Source organism: Melopsittacus undulatus, chromosome 13 (assembly GCF_012275295.1).
Source record: "Melopsittacus undulatus isolate bMelUnd1 chromosome 13, bMelUnd1.mat.Z, whole genome shotgun sequence".
In the NCBI taxonomy this organism is placed as follows: domain Eukaryota; kingdom Metazoa; phylum Chordata; class Aves; order Psittaciformes; family Psittaculidae; genus Melopsittacus; species Melopsittacus undulatus.
This window is the reverse complement of record NC_047539.1, coordinates 8134927-8151571: the sequence shown is the minus strand read 5'-3', so window position 1 is coordinate 8151571 and position 16645 is coordinate 8134927. Positions and strand designations below refer to the sequence as shown.

The 16645-nt window shown below is 38.7% G+C and overlaps 1 protein-coding gene across 1 annotated transcript in view; it reads right to left on the bottom strand.

Annotated features, from left to right (window-relative positions):
• The window catches only part of PITPNM3 (PITPNM family member 3), a 58936-nt gene that overhangs the window by 15773 nt on the left and 26518 nt on the right, over positions 1-16645 (bottom strand). The window contains exons 6-10 of the mRNA XM_034068672.1: positions 15859-16048; positions 13620-13739; positions 11415-11596; positions 8814-8983; positions 3239-3409 (exon numbers count right to left, since the gene is read on the bottom strand). Coding sequence (XP_033924563.1) covers positions 3239-3409; positions 8814-8983; positions 11415-11596; positions 13620-13739; positions 15859-16048 — 833 coding nt within the window. The remainder of the gene's footprint in view (positions 1-3238; positions 3410-8813; positions 8984-11414; positions 11597-13619; positions 13740-15858; positions 16049-16645) is intronic.

The window sequence follows — 16645 nt, the reverse complement described above, 5'->3', positions numbered from 1 at the left end:
GACTATCTACTGGTTTGTGTGTTCCCAAATGGAAAAGAATTCTTTTTTATTCATTCCAGTCTGACAAACTATGGGCCATGGCTAACACCTCTACTGAATGAAGCCAAACACAGCCTTCCTTCCAAGGTGTTCTGAAACAAGACCAGGTTGGACACAGGGGCTTTGAGCAACCTAGTCTAGTGGGAGGTGTCCCTGCCCATGGAAGGGGTTTGGAACTGGATGAGCTTTAAGGTTCCTTCCAACACAAACCATTCTATGTTTCTATGTAAGAACAGATGTTCATTTAAATAAAAGCACTACTGATAAATTTGCTTGAAGCAGCCTGCACAACTTTCCTGTACCTAGGAATAGCAGAACCTCAACTGAGAGATACAGGACATATAGAAAAGTGCATAGCAAAAGCAGCTGACCCCTCAATGTTGTTTTTTTTTTCAGAGAACAAACCTCCTGAATTGATTAAAACAGTGAACAAAAGAAAAAGGAGAGAGTTCAATGCACTTCCTACAGAAGAAAGCAGACGGCCCTTGGTGACTTATTGCTCTTTTTCTGAGCATATTTCAGCCCCAGTCAGACAAATAACTGTAATCATGCTGTGCTTATCTCACATGGCCTTGGGTAGGGCACTATGTCATGTAATTCTTTACGTAGCAAAGGCCTGGAATAAGTTTCTTGTCAACTTTCCAAGTACTACCAACTCTCGGTGCAATGAATACCTCAATGGTGCACACAGAACACAACAAATTGTTGCTTTCAAGCACACCCTTTCTTAAATAACACACTGGAAGGCTAAGTGCCTATAGATTATCAGAACTGGTAAAACATGTCACCACTAAAAGAAAAGAAATAGCAGCAATCTCCTCCCTTCCAAAAAGCAGATACGGCTAGGAAGATTCTGACTTGTTTCAAATAAGCATGACTATCTCAACTGCATCTGATAACACAAGGAACTGCCCTGCAACTGAATCAGAGAAACACTAAAATTCTAACACTTCGTGGTGGGTGTGTCGTTTGGACAGATTATGTTCAGTTGTAGTTTCCATGGGAACATATGTCTTTTCATTAGAAAAACTGCAATATACTGTTCTTTCAAAGCATTCTTGTTGATGCTATACAGGAAGGAAAATTACATGTGGCTACAGGAAAGCTTTATGGAAGTGAAAAGAATGAAAGGACAATTCATTGCTTCCCTTGTCTCAAGCACACTATATAGACTCCAACACCGACAACTGAAAACACAACACTGCTTTCCTGTTACTTACCTCACAAGACAAGGAATTATTATATACTCTTTGTAGTGAAATAAGCAGCACAAAGAAGTAAATGGTCTGAAATACTAAATATTGAACAGCGAGGTGCCTCGTCCTTCTGACAACAAATCTCAAATCCTGTGGCCTAAAATCCACAGCAAATCAGTTCACTGAATAGAGTAGCAGAATCCATGGACATAAGCAGTAAGAAACAGGGAAGCTTCCAAATCACACCCCATTAGGTGTCTATCTGAATCAGAAACCTGGCCCAAACATCAACCAATAGGAAATTCCACAGAAGAAGGTGCTATATCTTGTGTATATATCTAGTGCTCATGATTGGCAGTGTTCTGACGCATACTTTCTGCTTCCCCTATCAGAAGAGTCACTGAGTTGGGTTGTGCTTTTAAAATACATTTCCTGCTCCTGAATTGTAGCTGCTTTGCTGAAACCATCATAAATTTACCCCAGTCTAATCCTTCCTGCCCCATTATAATATTGTAAGAGTTTTGGTTTTTCATTCTCACTAAAATGGAGATGGGGAGAGGAGTAAAAAAAGTAATTTTTCATAGAATGGAAAACATGTTGTCAGCCAGCATATCTGTTTGCGTTTTCTATATTGACTAGCTTCAGACCAGCTTGGTAAGTCTGGTGCCATGAAACCTGTTGTTTATTGTTTAGTATTGCTATTCTAAGATCAGTAACCCTTTTCTTATGAAAAGATCAAATCAATAAAATGGAAGAAATAATTGGCAGTTTCCTAAATTATCTTTATTTTTAAACAGGCAGGGCAGCCTGCCTGTAACTCTGTAGATCAGGTCTTTGTTACATCATAAAGAACAGAGAGGACTGATTGTGAGATAAATAAAATGCATATAATAATGTTTTTTTCCTAAAAAAAACAGGTGTTTTGAACTAATGCAGAATAATCCTATTTTTAATCCTGAAGTAGATATAATGCATCACATCATCAGTAGCACAGCAAAAAAAGGAATTAAATCCCACATGTTAGTGTCAAGACACATGACTGGTGGTAGGTCAGAGACCTGTCACAAAGCTAAGGCTCACTTATAATAGCTATAAAAGTACTTTGATTATGTAATGTCAACTAGGCAGCAGCTGAGAAAGCTATTGTTTAACAGGTCACGGCAACATGGCTTTCTCAGGGCTGTAACATTGCCTGAACTTTGTGCCTTGCCCTCAGAGTAAAAAAACAACCAAACCAAACAACTAATAAATTGCATTTTTGTCTGAACCATTATCTACTGCTGTGTCTCCTGTCAGCAGTCATCACAGATGAAGGGTTTATGAAGCTGTTTTCTCCACCTGCTCTGGATGCCTGGCAGTCCCATCAATGCACTTCCTTTTACTTTCACTTGTCTGTATATCAGACAAACCCTATGCACAGAGCAGCTGGCTCCAATAGCTTCATTTGATTGGCAAGAACTGACCAACAGCTATAGAAGTACTGCCCCATTCCCCAGTTTTTGTCATGTTCTCCATAGCCTGTGTTATTGCTGAGCTGTTCCTATGACTCATATGGTAAAATTCTTTTCTAGTAGTAAGGTTTTTTCATGCAGCTTCCAGATCAGGATGTTTTTTTTTTCCACAGAGGCACCAGCAGGGTGCCTATATGAATCATGTCTATATGATTTTATCAGAGATAAAGTTCAACTAATTGCAAAAATAAATTGTTTAAAATAATAGTCAAAGACATGGAATTTTGCAAGTGACACTTCAACTAAAGCTGCAATATCGCCTTCCAACCCCTCTTTAACATAACTAGTATCACAAAGCTCATATGTAAGAACCATTTTTCTTGGTAGTCTTCTTTGGTCCCACACTTACTAAAAATGCCTGTACTGTTCAGCCCCAGATGACTTGTTTTTAGTATGTTAGAACATTGATATTTCAAATCCTCTTGAGCTGTATGAGGAGAGAATACTTAAGAGAATAAAAGGTAAAGAGAGCTATGAAAATAGGCACTGTACCTAACTGGTGAGATCTTCCATCCCCTAGAGGGTATCTCTGGTACCGTGGGATACTGAATGGAGGCAGGAGATGGAATCTTTTCTCCAGCAATGGTTCAAGTCTGCAGGCAGAGGGGTCAGCAGAATGAAAGAAACTGTACACTTGGCTGCAGGCTGGGCGGACCTGGCATACTTGGATGAGAATGAGACAGAGAAAGGGAGTTCAATATTGCCCCTCTACAATTTTCAAAGGGTCTATACAGAAACGTGATTAATATTGTCTTCTTCAAACTACAGACTACCACACATCTGGCCACAGGAAATTTATCCAAATTGTTTCCTATTTCATATGTAAAGAACACTTCACTGTAAAGGAGTTTACAGACACATCATGATCTGAGATGCAGGCATACAGCAGATGTGGAGACCAGCCAGAGACATAGACAGAAGGATGGAAAAAGAAGTTTAAAAGTCTTGTGAATATGTTATTAAGCATTACAGTTATGATGCTCAGCACTTCAAGTATTTACAAGCAAAATGGTTTGATGGGCCTGTTACATCCAGAGGATTTGAATCTAGGTGACATCAGGAGCAGATGACAGAAAGCACTGGAGTTTCTGAAAGTCACCTTATGGAAGATAATGTACAGAAATGAGGTTGGTCATACTATAATAGTAAAGCAATGTTCGTGATTCTTGCTGACGGTGTGCAGCTGCTGAGGTTTTTGAGCTGCAACTGTAACTACAAATCTGAACATTACTTACTTGGCTAGTAAGGTATTCTTTTGACTAAATACACAGCACTGAAGCATAACTGCTATTAGATGTGTGATCGCACGAGACTGACAAGGTCTGTAAAATGGTCAGTGTAGTCACTTGTCACCACATCACAGACCAAATATACTGAATCGTGGACTTTGAGCAAATCCATTAATTACAGGCTCATTAAACTTAGTACCATTTGTATAATAGTGTATTACATGTTACAACAGGTAGTTTATTAACTACAAGAATAAAGGAATGACTAAAGTATTTATAAAATATGTTTGGGAATATCGTGTCTGCTCCCCATTAACTCCATGCAAGCAAGACATGTTTTCAAATCTGTTATACACTACAATAAATCCACTTTCCTTGTGGTGGTAACAAAAACCTAGTAACATGTAAGTTTTTCCGTAGAAAGAATGTTTGGTACAGCATTGTTCCCATGCAGAAGCCAAACGCATGCTTACCTAAAAAGCATGAAGAAAGATGTTAGAGTTTTAATATAAGGTGTCATGGAATATTAGATCTAATGGAGTCTATGTTAAGTGGCATCTCTCACCAGAGCACCCACCATGGAATTTAAAAATGATAAAAAATCAAAACACACTACTTAGGTTCTTTCCCATTTTTAAGAGTTACAGTCAAGCTATTTGTACATAAGCAAAACTACACTGAGCAAACTTGATGCTGTACATCTTCCTCTGCTGCAGTCACAGACAGTCACTAAGACTAAGAGCTACATCAGAAAACGCTACATTCTTACAGTTTTTCTTCCAAGTGCTTTCCATGTTGCTGGAATTACTTTTAAAAATTCATGTTATGGTGCTTGCTGCTATTAAGGGCATATAGAGACAAATCTTGATATAGATTATGTCAGTGTTACCAAGTTCTAAGCTTAAAAGATTGGTATTTTTTGTTGTAATAGCAGCATTGCCATACTGAGCAATAGTATGACCAATATTTTGTTTTGTTGCCTTCTATATGAATGTTTGTTCTACAAAAGCACATCAGGTTTCCTCTCAAACTAGTAAGAAATGAACCTTTTATTGATCATAGCAAAAACTGTCTCAAGATGCTTGATGATGAATCACATCTACCAGGACCACTTCATCACATGTGTTCTGTGCTAAACTGTCTGGGAGACTTCATGTCATGAAGATGTCAATACCCATAGCCTCTCAAGAAAGGCTTTGGGACAAATCTTCCAGTAAGGATATACCTATATACAATCCAGTTCTGACAAGCCATTAACTTTTTTCTTCTTTGGACATGCACTGTATACTGTATTTGGCATTCACTGCATCACTCTGAGGACAGTGTAATATCTCTTTAATTTGTGAGGATTTTTGCCAATCAACTTGAACCATGCAGGTATTTTGGGGGACATTTATTGAAGCTTTGTGGGTTGTTGTCATCCCTCCCGCCCCCCCCCCTCCCCCCCAGCTCTCTCTGTAAAATGTTTTAAGATTGTTTTCCATGGCAATTACCAAGTTTCCAGCTGCAGGATAACCAAGACCTACTTCTGATGTCACTTGTATGTTGTTCTTTCTAGAAAGGATGACTCTGTGCATCAATCAGCACACCTGGTAGCAGATGGAAAGAAAGTGGGAAATAAGACTACTTATTGAGGACACCATAGAATCTTCTTCCTTTCCCACTACCAAATAAACAGGAGCTTCACGCCACCTTTGTCCCTTTCCCACTATTAAGCCAGTCATATGCAAAAACTATGGCCTGTGAGATTCTTCTGTGAAGCATCTTTCCATGGTTCTCCAGGAACCATTATCAAGTACCCTTTTTTCTTAACATATTCTCAAAGTAGGGTACAAAGTGCACCCATCAGTGTAATGAGCTATTAAAACTGAGTAAATTCTCCCATGTATTCCACTTAACTGCATCACAAGAGAAGCAGAAGGAAAACACCAGCAAGACTGCAAAGATCTGAGACTACTTTCGATTGCTTTCTTCAATCTCTATTTTGTTCTTAGTATTTGCCAGAAAAAAAATGGAAACAGATTACCTGTGTAAGAGCATTTAAGTGCAGCAGAAATTAAGGTCTTTTTAAGGAAAGTAAAATTTTCTTGCAGAGCCTAAGTAATGTGGAATATATTCTGTGAGGAAAACACTGCATTGTGTCAGAATTGAAATCATATTTTGGCAAGCCCATACCCTTGATGTATGTATGTAGGGATCTAGTGCTTACAAAGTAGAGCAGAAAACTGGTTATTATTCTACTGAACCACAGCTTCCTTCCTTAGTGGGTAGTATATTGGTTTATTCTTTCTTTCTCATCATGCCTAATACTAACTGTCAGAGCCAAACATAAAGGAAGTGCTTAATGTAATTAAATCAGTTGCCTAATTGCACCTTCTAATACTTCTTGTACAGGAACTTTTTCTGTATACGTCTGCCTTCTGCATACACACAGGAGGCAGACACAGCCAAGGATGCAAACAAGCAGGGTTATGAAAGTTGTCAGCATAGGGCAAATTATAATATTTAGTGGCAACAAGAGTGCATGTCCCCAGAGTTAGCGGTTGTTTTCATACCCCTCTTCAAATTGGCAAAGGAATATAGCACATCATGCTCCAAAGGAGATTATTCCCTACCACTGCAGCACTTAACAGTAGTAGTTCCTAGTAAGAGCAAGTGCAGAACACCCTACCATTACAACCATCCTAAGGTAGGACAATGCCACTTTTGGGCTGTAACTAAATGCTAATGATATATTTGGAATGCTAAAAAACATTGGATGTTTCATAGGGTACCAAACCTCTTCCAAGGATAATCAGCACACAGAATGGAAGAATTTAGCAGAGACACACAAATGAGCGGTACTTTGGAAAATAAGATCTGAGACTAGACAGTGGGAGGCCCACTGAAGAGAGTGCTGGAGGGTAATCAAGAAGAACTGTCAAGGAAGCAGTAAGGGACCAATAGAATATTTGACAGAGGAGAACTAAAACACATTTGGCAAAGAAATAAATATAAATGAAGATTTGGTTTTAGCTAGTTACTAGCATAACGACTCACCTCCATGAATCCAACATTACTTTTAAAAGGCATGTTTACATGGCCAACAATTACTTTTAAATGTAATTGTCACACTTTTGAATACATAAATGCTTTCATACGCAGCACAGCATTCAAGGGGAGGAGTGCCCTGGAGAATTACACACAAAACCTGTATCACTTCAGAGCAATCCCTCTCGAAAAAAAACCACAATCGCATTAACTTTTCACACATTTTCAATACATGTGTATAATCCCTTGAAGTGAAATGTGAATTTCATCTATGCCCATCAGGACTGACTGGTGGGAGGGCTTATCAACACAGTCAACTGCTGACAGCCACACCACTGGCTACTCAAACAGACGTGTGTCTGCCACTGAGGTACTCTTGTACCAAACACTGCCAGTACTCTCTACTTACTGTACAGTACCTGGCATCTGCTAATCAGTATTTGTCATTAAGGACTCTAAAAAGGTATCTAATGAAACAGATGCATGCTCTATTTCATGTGAGATTCCAGAGTATATGTGTCCATTCTGATTCATTAAAAGGAAACCACAACTTCTTGCAAAAATACTAATTCTAGCTCAAGGAATTTGAATCCATGCACACAAATTAATACTGACAGATTTTTCCACATGAAGTCCTAGGAAAAAAACACTGAGCTCCCTGCTCCAAGCCCCCACCAAAACCCCCACCATCTTCAGAGGAAAGTGTTGCTAATCTCTTGGAAAGAGATCCCCAAGACAGAAAAGCAAATTGCAGTGCAGTTTTCAATGCCAGCTATCATCTATGTCATTTTTGTTTACTTCTCTGACAGCTCTTTCACAGAAGCAAAAAGCCTTTGTGGGAAAATATATCTGAATTTCCATTCTCTTTAGCTCAGCTTTGGTTTTCGTTTATTTGAACAAGACTGCAAATATGATGAATGAAATGCAAACTGGGAGTTTAATTATCCTCTCTTGTAAAGTCACGCAACTTGCTAAAAAAATCCTACCAGATTTGTAAAGGCTTGGGAAGACATGGGTTTGGTCATGTTTTTAATTATGGCAAGTAAAATAACTCTCAGTTTATATGACATTCCACTTTATTCCCACAATCAAAGGTGACTTTGAAAACTCAATCAGATGACATTACTCAAAAGCCTATAAATGGAGAAGAAAAAAATTGGGAGTCCTGAATTGTTGTATCTTCTCACTATTGCAAGTGTTTTTTCCCCCTCACCTGATAAGTGAACTTATAATTTACTGTAAAGACTGGGCTACCTAAACCTCATACAATGAAAAAATACACACTGAATTTTGAAAAGTAAAGTAAGCTCTTAGTTTAACAAAAAAAAAAGAGAAAAATCTAGATGTATTTAGAAATAAAGCAAACAAATCCTGTATGTTTCTGATTACTAGGCTCTGTCACCAGAAAGAGAAATAATGTCTCACAACCAACACACCTGGGGGCCAAATTTAGCCACAAAGCCAGACATGAACAAGATGCAATGCTGAAACAAGCACTAATGTTATTTTGGTACCTTTTGCAAGGTCTGACCCTTGGTGAGGTGTAAACTTCATGTTACATGACATGGAATATATGATTAACAGCAGAGCAAAACACACGCTACTGTAAATGGATGAGCAGTGACATCCCCAGAATAAGATTCACCACCTCAGTACCTACCTATACTAACATTCTGATATTTTAAAGGAAGAAACTTACCTCACTCCGAGTCTTTAAGTAGGCTCCTTTATTTACCTCCTTTCACGTGATTCTCTTTGTTTACTAAGGTGACTAAGCAGCCTGTATTCTAACCCCAGAAAGACCTTACCATCCAGGCCAGGCAGAACAGTACTCCTCATGGCCAGCACCAAACCAAGCGGCGATCCAAAGAGGAAGAAATCAGACACCTCGAATTCAAATCGTCCCAGGTTTACTTCTGACAGACCGGAATTCACAGGTGGAAAGTCTGAGCCATCTTTCAACACACTTGAGTGGATGCTAGGCAAAGAAAATGCAAATTCAACAATAATTAAGAGGGCATCCAGAGAAAAATTCCATTCCCAAAACAGGATGCTTATAGAGACCTAGCACCTGTATCTAGATCCAAGCAATAAACCTCTAACTGTAGATAGGTATTGCAGTATAGCAGCCACTTACCATCATTTTCAGTGCATGATTCAGTAAATTTACCACCTTCAATATGCAAGAGTTTTCTACACTTATTCTACAGATTACTTAATGGTAAGTTACTCGAGGACTCTGAAGATTGAAGCTTACCTCCCCTCCTTTTCAGCAGTACAGATACATGTAAACTGATTCTGAAACCTCTACAAATTCTAACCTACTCAAGTTGTATAAGGACAATTAATATTAAAAGGTTACAGTCATTAAGTATGTAATATGGGTACCTAAAAGGCATTGTTCTAATCCATTGCTTGAACTCTGAACTAGAATTTCATTACTTTTCAGCTATTTATTGCAAGTTAAAATTAATTATGTTTATAGACATCTTAAAATCTCTTAAGTGATGTAAACACTTTAATTTACTTTATATGCCATACGTGCACCAGGTAAATACAGATCACCTATTCCTCACTGACAGAGAAAAGACTTGTCCCTCATTTAGTTTTGCTGGAGGTGAAATAATTACATTCAGAACCAGAAAAATAGTATATACACATGCTGTCCAGTTATGAGACAGAGCATAACATGCCTCCAGTACATGCAAAGCCTGACTGAGAGATGCTGACCATACTGTCTTCAAGCAGTGCTCTAACTGAAGCCCTTACGAATTATCTGCACACTACGCTCTGCATCAGTGGCTAAGTATGAATCAGAATCCAGACATCCTGAAGACTGGTCCCAATACACCAGGCTCAATCTAAGATCCTATCTGAGGTTCCTATCTGAGGCATTCCCGTATAACCTGATGTTACTAACTGAAACTCTGGGGACAAAACTTAGGGCCCCTTCAGGGTAGAAATGAAGAAAGCCAAGAGTCAAATCCATCATCGGCACAGCAGTTAATAGTTAACCTCTCTGTGCTAAAAGCACTTGGACAAAAAGCACAAGCTGACATACTGAAACACAACCACTGTGTAGGACAAGGACATTCCTGTAACTTCATTACTCACAGTGACACAGCCTGTGTTTGTTCAACTATTCTTCAGTAACTTAGCAACAGCCTAAAGTTTTAAGAGTCCAGAATTTGGATGGAAGCTAACACGTTTCTGCTTGCTGAAATACAGCTGCATGTAAAACTTTCCATTCAAATTTATAGATGCACATGAAATGGGAAAAAAAACCCAAAACCCAAACCACAAAATCCTGTTATCTTTGACTTTCAATTATCCTGTGATCCCCCAAGTCTGAGGTGCTTTACACACACCTACAGAAACATAAAAATAGTACCCCTATGCAAGAACCTAAAAGTGACTGACCAAAAAAATCTTCAGGTGTTGAGTCATGTACAAGCAAAACTCAACCATTTAACCTCAGACAGAAGACACTCTGCAACATATTGATATGCCAAAAACCCAATGGTTTGAAAATAAAAGCAGAATAGTCAACAAAAGCAAAGCACATTCAGTCAAAGCAAGAAAATAAAATTACCTTAACTGCTACTAACAGAACTGCCACACTTGACAGAAAGCACAGTACTAAGTCTGCACTATGCTTAACTGTAGCAGAACTGAAACTTCATCACAAAATAGGACTTCTCCTTTTGCATCACTCTCAAGGAAATAAAGGAAATAAGATGATGCATAGAGGGAAAAAAACAAAGAACTCTGAGAAGTAAAAAATCAAATAGTTTAGTACAGGAAAAAAACAATGAGACAGAGGGAATGTTTATGTTCCCATCAAAGCTGTGTTTTAAACATTACTAAGGATCCAGGAAAGCTAATTAAGTTAGATTTCCTCCCCTAGCTTCCTCCTCATTTAAACTAAATATCTAGGCAAATTTTCTGTTTGTTTTAAGGCTGATTCAAATAGCTCATAGACCATTGGGAACACCTAAAGGAAATATCTCACACTTTACAGAATAATAGAAAGCCTGTAAGTGGAGTCTGAGGGATCTCTGGAAAGAAAACCACAACAGAAAATCAGAATTATAAAGCATTCATCCAGCTTGATTTCTGTGGGTTGCACTGAAGAAATGGAAGTGCTTGCATTCATTCAACGTTCAGTTGTGATAATTTTGCATATTCAAAACTCTCACAAGTGAATAAAGATTAAATAAAAATCTCTCCATGCGTAAGTTCATACCAGGCCCACTATATCTATGATTTTCTTTGAGAGGTATACAGGGATTTTAAGGAAACCTCCAGAAACAGCACAAACAATAAAAATTATTCTGTTGCTCTGGTGCTGCCAGGCTCCATCCAATGACAAGCCTGTTTCTTTCACTCAGTTGTCAAACACAAGTTACCTAGACAGGAAGGCATGATGCTGTGTTATAGGATCACAGTCATAGGTGGATGAATCACTCTGTTTTCGAGGCAATGGCTGCCCTGGCTTCTCATCCTCCATGATTCCCGAGATGTCAATATTGCTTTTGCTCAGGCGTTTGCTGTCACCCAGACTGGAGTCCTCTGCTAAGAGGGGATTATCCTTCAGAGAATGAACAGAGCAAAAGGAAGATTTAGACAGTGACCAAAATATGACAGAGCTTATATGAAATGGCTCCGTTTACACAGTTGGCCTCACTTTATCCAAGAAAGGGTTGAATGGGTTAGAGTCCAGCAGAATATAAGGAAAGAGTTGAAGACTAAATTTCCCTGTTAAGAGTAGGATTCAAAGTTGTTTTTTCCCTTGTTGCGTACAACTCTCCCCCCACTCCTTTACATTTTCTCTACCACTGCTCACTACATCTGTATTCTCAGACACAATGTTATGTCAGGTATTACACTACTGAAGTGTCTTTGGAACACTCTTCACAATTTGTAACAGCAAATGCCCAAGTGAAAACAGACTTTATCATGCTCAGCACTTTTAAGCAATTTGCAAAGACTGTAAAATCCAACTAGACAACACAGAGAATGCGAGAAAGAGTGGAAGGCTTAACAGATGAGGGCTGAGGCACAATGGATCAAGAGACTTGGCCAAAGTCACACATACAGACTATGGAAAACATGCTAATTGAATCTATTTTCTTGAATCTATAGAAAGAACAAGTTCATAGGTCATGTATTTCCCATAACCTCACGCAGTACTGGAGCACATTAGCAGCCCTGTGCACATGGGGTGAGACTTCATGTCAAGAAGAGATGTTGAAGAACCTAACCTGTTCTCCACAATCATGCTGTGAGTTGCAGAAAAATGTAAGACACAAGCAGCATATGATCTACGAGATGAACCTCCCCACACTGTTCCATCTGTATAGTCTTCCATAACCAAGAGGACCTTCTGGCTTCTGTGACAAGTGAATAATTAATCTTATTCCCAAGAACAGGGAACCCAGGAACTATAGTCAGTGCCAGTTCTGGAGCTGTTCATGTGATAGTCCCCTGAAGACTGACTTGGGAACAAATTCATTTTACACATTCACACACTACTGCCATTCAATAGGGAAACTGTAAGACCAGCCAGATCTACACTCTCAGTTTCACCAGTAGCACTCACAGAGTCAACCCCACCATAGGACTGGGATTCAGGAAGACCATTTTTCCATCTACTTTGCTTGCAATGCACTGTTGTCAGTGCCACTGCTATCAAAGGCTGACTGCTGAGAACTCAGAGCCATGTTATTAACAGTGAGTCATTCTCCTTCCTTCCTGGAAACATTTAGAAGGTGTCTCTTTGCTTGACAGTACTCACATATTCTCCACATAGCTCTCATACACACATAGCTCTCAAATGAACCAAGTGATTGTATCACTGAGCCCATTTTTGAGGAGAAACGAAGAAAAGAATCAAGAGATGAAACAATCTGGCCAGGGTCACATACCCAATAAGAACAGAGTGTGGGCACCTCATTCATTGTCAACTCTAACACAGCATCCCCCCTTTCCATATCCACTAAGTAGGTAAGATTAGCTGAACTTCAACTTTCTTTAAGTGTTGAACACAGTACTGAAGCTTGCATGCTAGCATTACTTTTTAAAAAATGTACTTTCACTATTAAAAGTCTTTCCTAGATCACAGTTAGAACTAATCCTCTCTTCCTTCCAAATGTAGCTCTCCCATAGACACTGTTTGCTCAGTGATCTATTCACAAATCCTCAGGGGACACGTTAATGTTAGACTACCCCCAGGCAGTAGCATAAAGAATTCCAGACCCTCTGTGAACAAATTAAAACCAAATGTATAAAAAGAATTATAAAAGAACCTGGCAAAACCAGGAACCTGCTGGAGATTACTGAGAGGATATGTTTGCATCTACAGGAAGGGATACAATAAAGGGCACTTGGTAACCCTACTTTAAAGATTTAAATATAAAGCCTTCACTAATGATTTCTGTATATCATAAAACTGAAGCTGCAGACTTAAATTTCAGACAGCAATTTTCTGATATATGAGCAAAATCCCACGCTATCATGACAATTTACCAAATCCTTAGATTTTCTCTGGTTTATAAGGAGCTGATTTCCTCCAGGGAATGAATCTATAGGGGTTCAGCTGGGTGTACTTTCACCTGGATGCTGCTGATGCTTCCTCTCCTGCTATTGTTCCGACTCTCATCAGCTGTATTAGAATTGTAGCAGATGGCATCAAAGCCTAAAATTCCTCCAATGCAGTCACCAATGAGGCACACCTGAGGAAATAAAAAGATTTTTGGGGACATGTAGCAAGTATTTTAGAAGAATCAAAAAGCATCACAGCACTGCAGAGGAGTTGCTGTCTTTGCAGCCCTGTTGCTGTTTTTTTTACACCTGTGTTCCTACTGCAGTTGAAAACGTAGCCACTTTCCCCCAGTTCCTTTTATCTCCAGACCTATGCCAAGAATATCTGTCCCAGGGACTATTTTGACCCGCTGGGAGTGGCTGCTTGCAGCCAGATCTCAGCTTGAAAAGTCCAGCTCACCACACAACCGGTCTCACAAAGCCTCCAAGCCACTTACATTTATTTCCTTCAGAGTCATACAGGGAAGAGAATCTCAGCAGATGAAAACCAGATTGGTACTCCCCTGTCAGGACAAGGGAATGGAACTTTTAAATGAGGTGTTAAGCTGAGAGATTCACTCTTGCTTCACACTTAATATAAACATAAAAGCTGCCTTCAAAGTATGGACCTGAGAATTAAAATACATGGAGTAGTAAAACTGGGAATTCAATATAGTAATTTTCTGGCACAGTAGAATGACCTCACAAGCCAATTCCACTGAACACCTCCCCATCCTGAACAAGACGATTCCTTCTCCCTGTTCCCATGCCAGTGTCTGAGGATAAGTAATAGCTGTATTACTTTTCTTCTTGATAACAACCCCCATGGTTAAAGGTTCCACCAACCCCCTCTCTCCTATTCCCAAACTGAAATAAATGCCTAGTCTACTGTTCCCAAGTCCAATCAATTTAATAGAAGACATCACCTCTTCTTACAATCCTTAACTTGCTTCTAGTCTTAATTCAGCTTGGCTACAACACTAAACTACAATTTTTGGATTACAGGATTCTTTGCATGATTTCTTCAAAGTGATGCATGTTAGGAAACTGAGTGCTTCAAGATGCACTTAGGGAAAAACCTCAAAGTTCTCTTAGTGCATCTCCACATACTGTGATTTTTTGAGTACTTTTCTTGGGATAAATCTATTAAAAAATAAAATATCAAAATACTAAGGTAAGATTAAGGTAACATCTCTCTCCTAAGACAATTCTAAAGTTGCATACAATTCAATAGCTCACTGATTTACTCTCAGATTTTCAGATTTGTACACCCCATAACAGCATCCACAAATAACTGAAAATTATATGATACAAGTAATCTTAATAAAATTAACAGCATATTTCGTGTAGCATTAATAGTATATCCTTCAATATGCCATTCCATTTCTAATCCTCATTATTATTGGCATTAAGGTAATGCAGTTAACTTGTTCCAGATACATTATAAAACCAGAAAGGCAATCTCTTACCTCATGAACTTGCAATATAATGGTCAGAAGAGACCAAAATAAGAAAGGAAAGATTTACACAGGGTGAGGGTCAGGTTATATGGCATGTATTTTGAAAGTACAGGACTTATTCAGAGGTAGTTGAGACAGCACAGGGAATTCACTTCCATTTTAACAATGATGGTAATTGCTGATGGTGAAAATTCTGTGGAGCATACATGGGTCGTGCAGACTTTTTCATTTAAAATATTTACATGGTTTGTAAAACACACCAAGTAGACTATTTTGTAACTTCTTTACTGTCAATTGTTTTATTATTACTGTGGTGGAGGCAAAAAAAGAAATAGTAATAGCTAAATATTGGATTCCTTGTGCTCTTAGTCAGAGATGTCCAACTAGCTGATAGCTACAGCAGATGTATGAGAAACTCTGTAACAGGTTATTATTTGCCTTGGGCTGGCATATTTGTTCACTGCTTAGCATATCACACTTAACTGCACAACTAAGGCTCTCACACATTTACCAGAATTCATAGCAATACTTGGTAAGAGCTTAGGGGTCAAACTAATTGTGGGAGAAGGTATAGCACCTTCTACCAACTGAGTAAGCCCAGGTTAGATACTGCACAGGATTCCAGAAGTGTCTTTCTCATGATGGACACAGAGAAGGCATTTTGCATAGATAATCCTATGCTAACATTCATTCATCATGTTTTGCAGTATTGTCCCATACTCATAACTCAAAGACTTCAATACAATGGCTTAAAAAAACCCAGCCTTGTTCTGAAGGAATTTTACTTTGATGTGAGAGAAAATAGTCCTACCTGTCCATTAAAACCAGCCCCATCTGTAGATTTGAGAAATTCATTGTAAACTTGATTGGCTCTACTGATCACCATGGCAACTGCATCCTGGTATTGAGGGGATGAAACAGCCAGCAATGGCAAGGCAGCCAGTGGGATGTGGTCTTCACTGCTGCTGAGACAGCTCTCATCATAGCTGTAGGGATTTAGGCTAGAGAAGGACATGCTCTCATCAGGAAAAATGCAAGAGGCAGCACACAGCATTTGAGAATGAACATATTGCTTATTAACAGAAATGGGTTGGGCTATTGCAGTTCACAATGAGTGAATACAGGAAGAATCATTTTCTCACAGAATTCAACTGCTTAAAAAAAATGAAGGAGTTACTGCTTTATGTGACTGAGATCATGCTAGAAGGCATTTCTGTAGTTAAGAATACTTGGTACACTTTTTCTCACATACAAGTAGACATAATTTAGAAGAGCAAAGAGATTATTCCATTTCAGCTTTTTTTTCCCCCCCATATAACAACTCACAACATCAAAGATCAGGATCCAATCATCACAATGGAATATTGCTTCCTAGAACACAAGTGTAATAGATTTATTTTTCAAAAGCATATAAAAACATTTTTCTCAGTGTCTCATCTTTTCAAAAAGATGGAACAAAGCTGCATAAAAATCATATGCATGTTTGTATATCATAGGTATGTCATATGTACACATTTGCATAGTAACACTCTGCAAAAGGGATCTCCTAAAGTAAGTTGACTGTCCTTTAGAGATTAAAGGAAAATCAGCTTATCAAA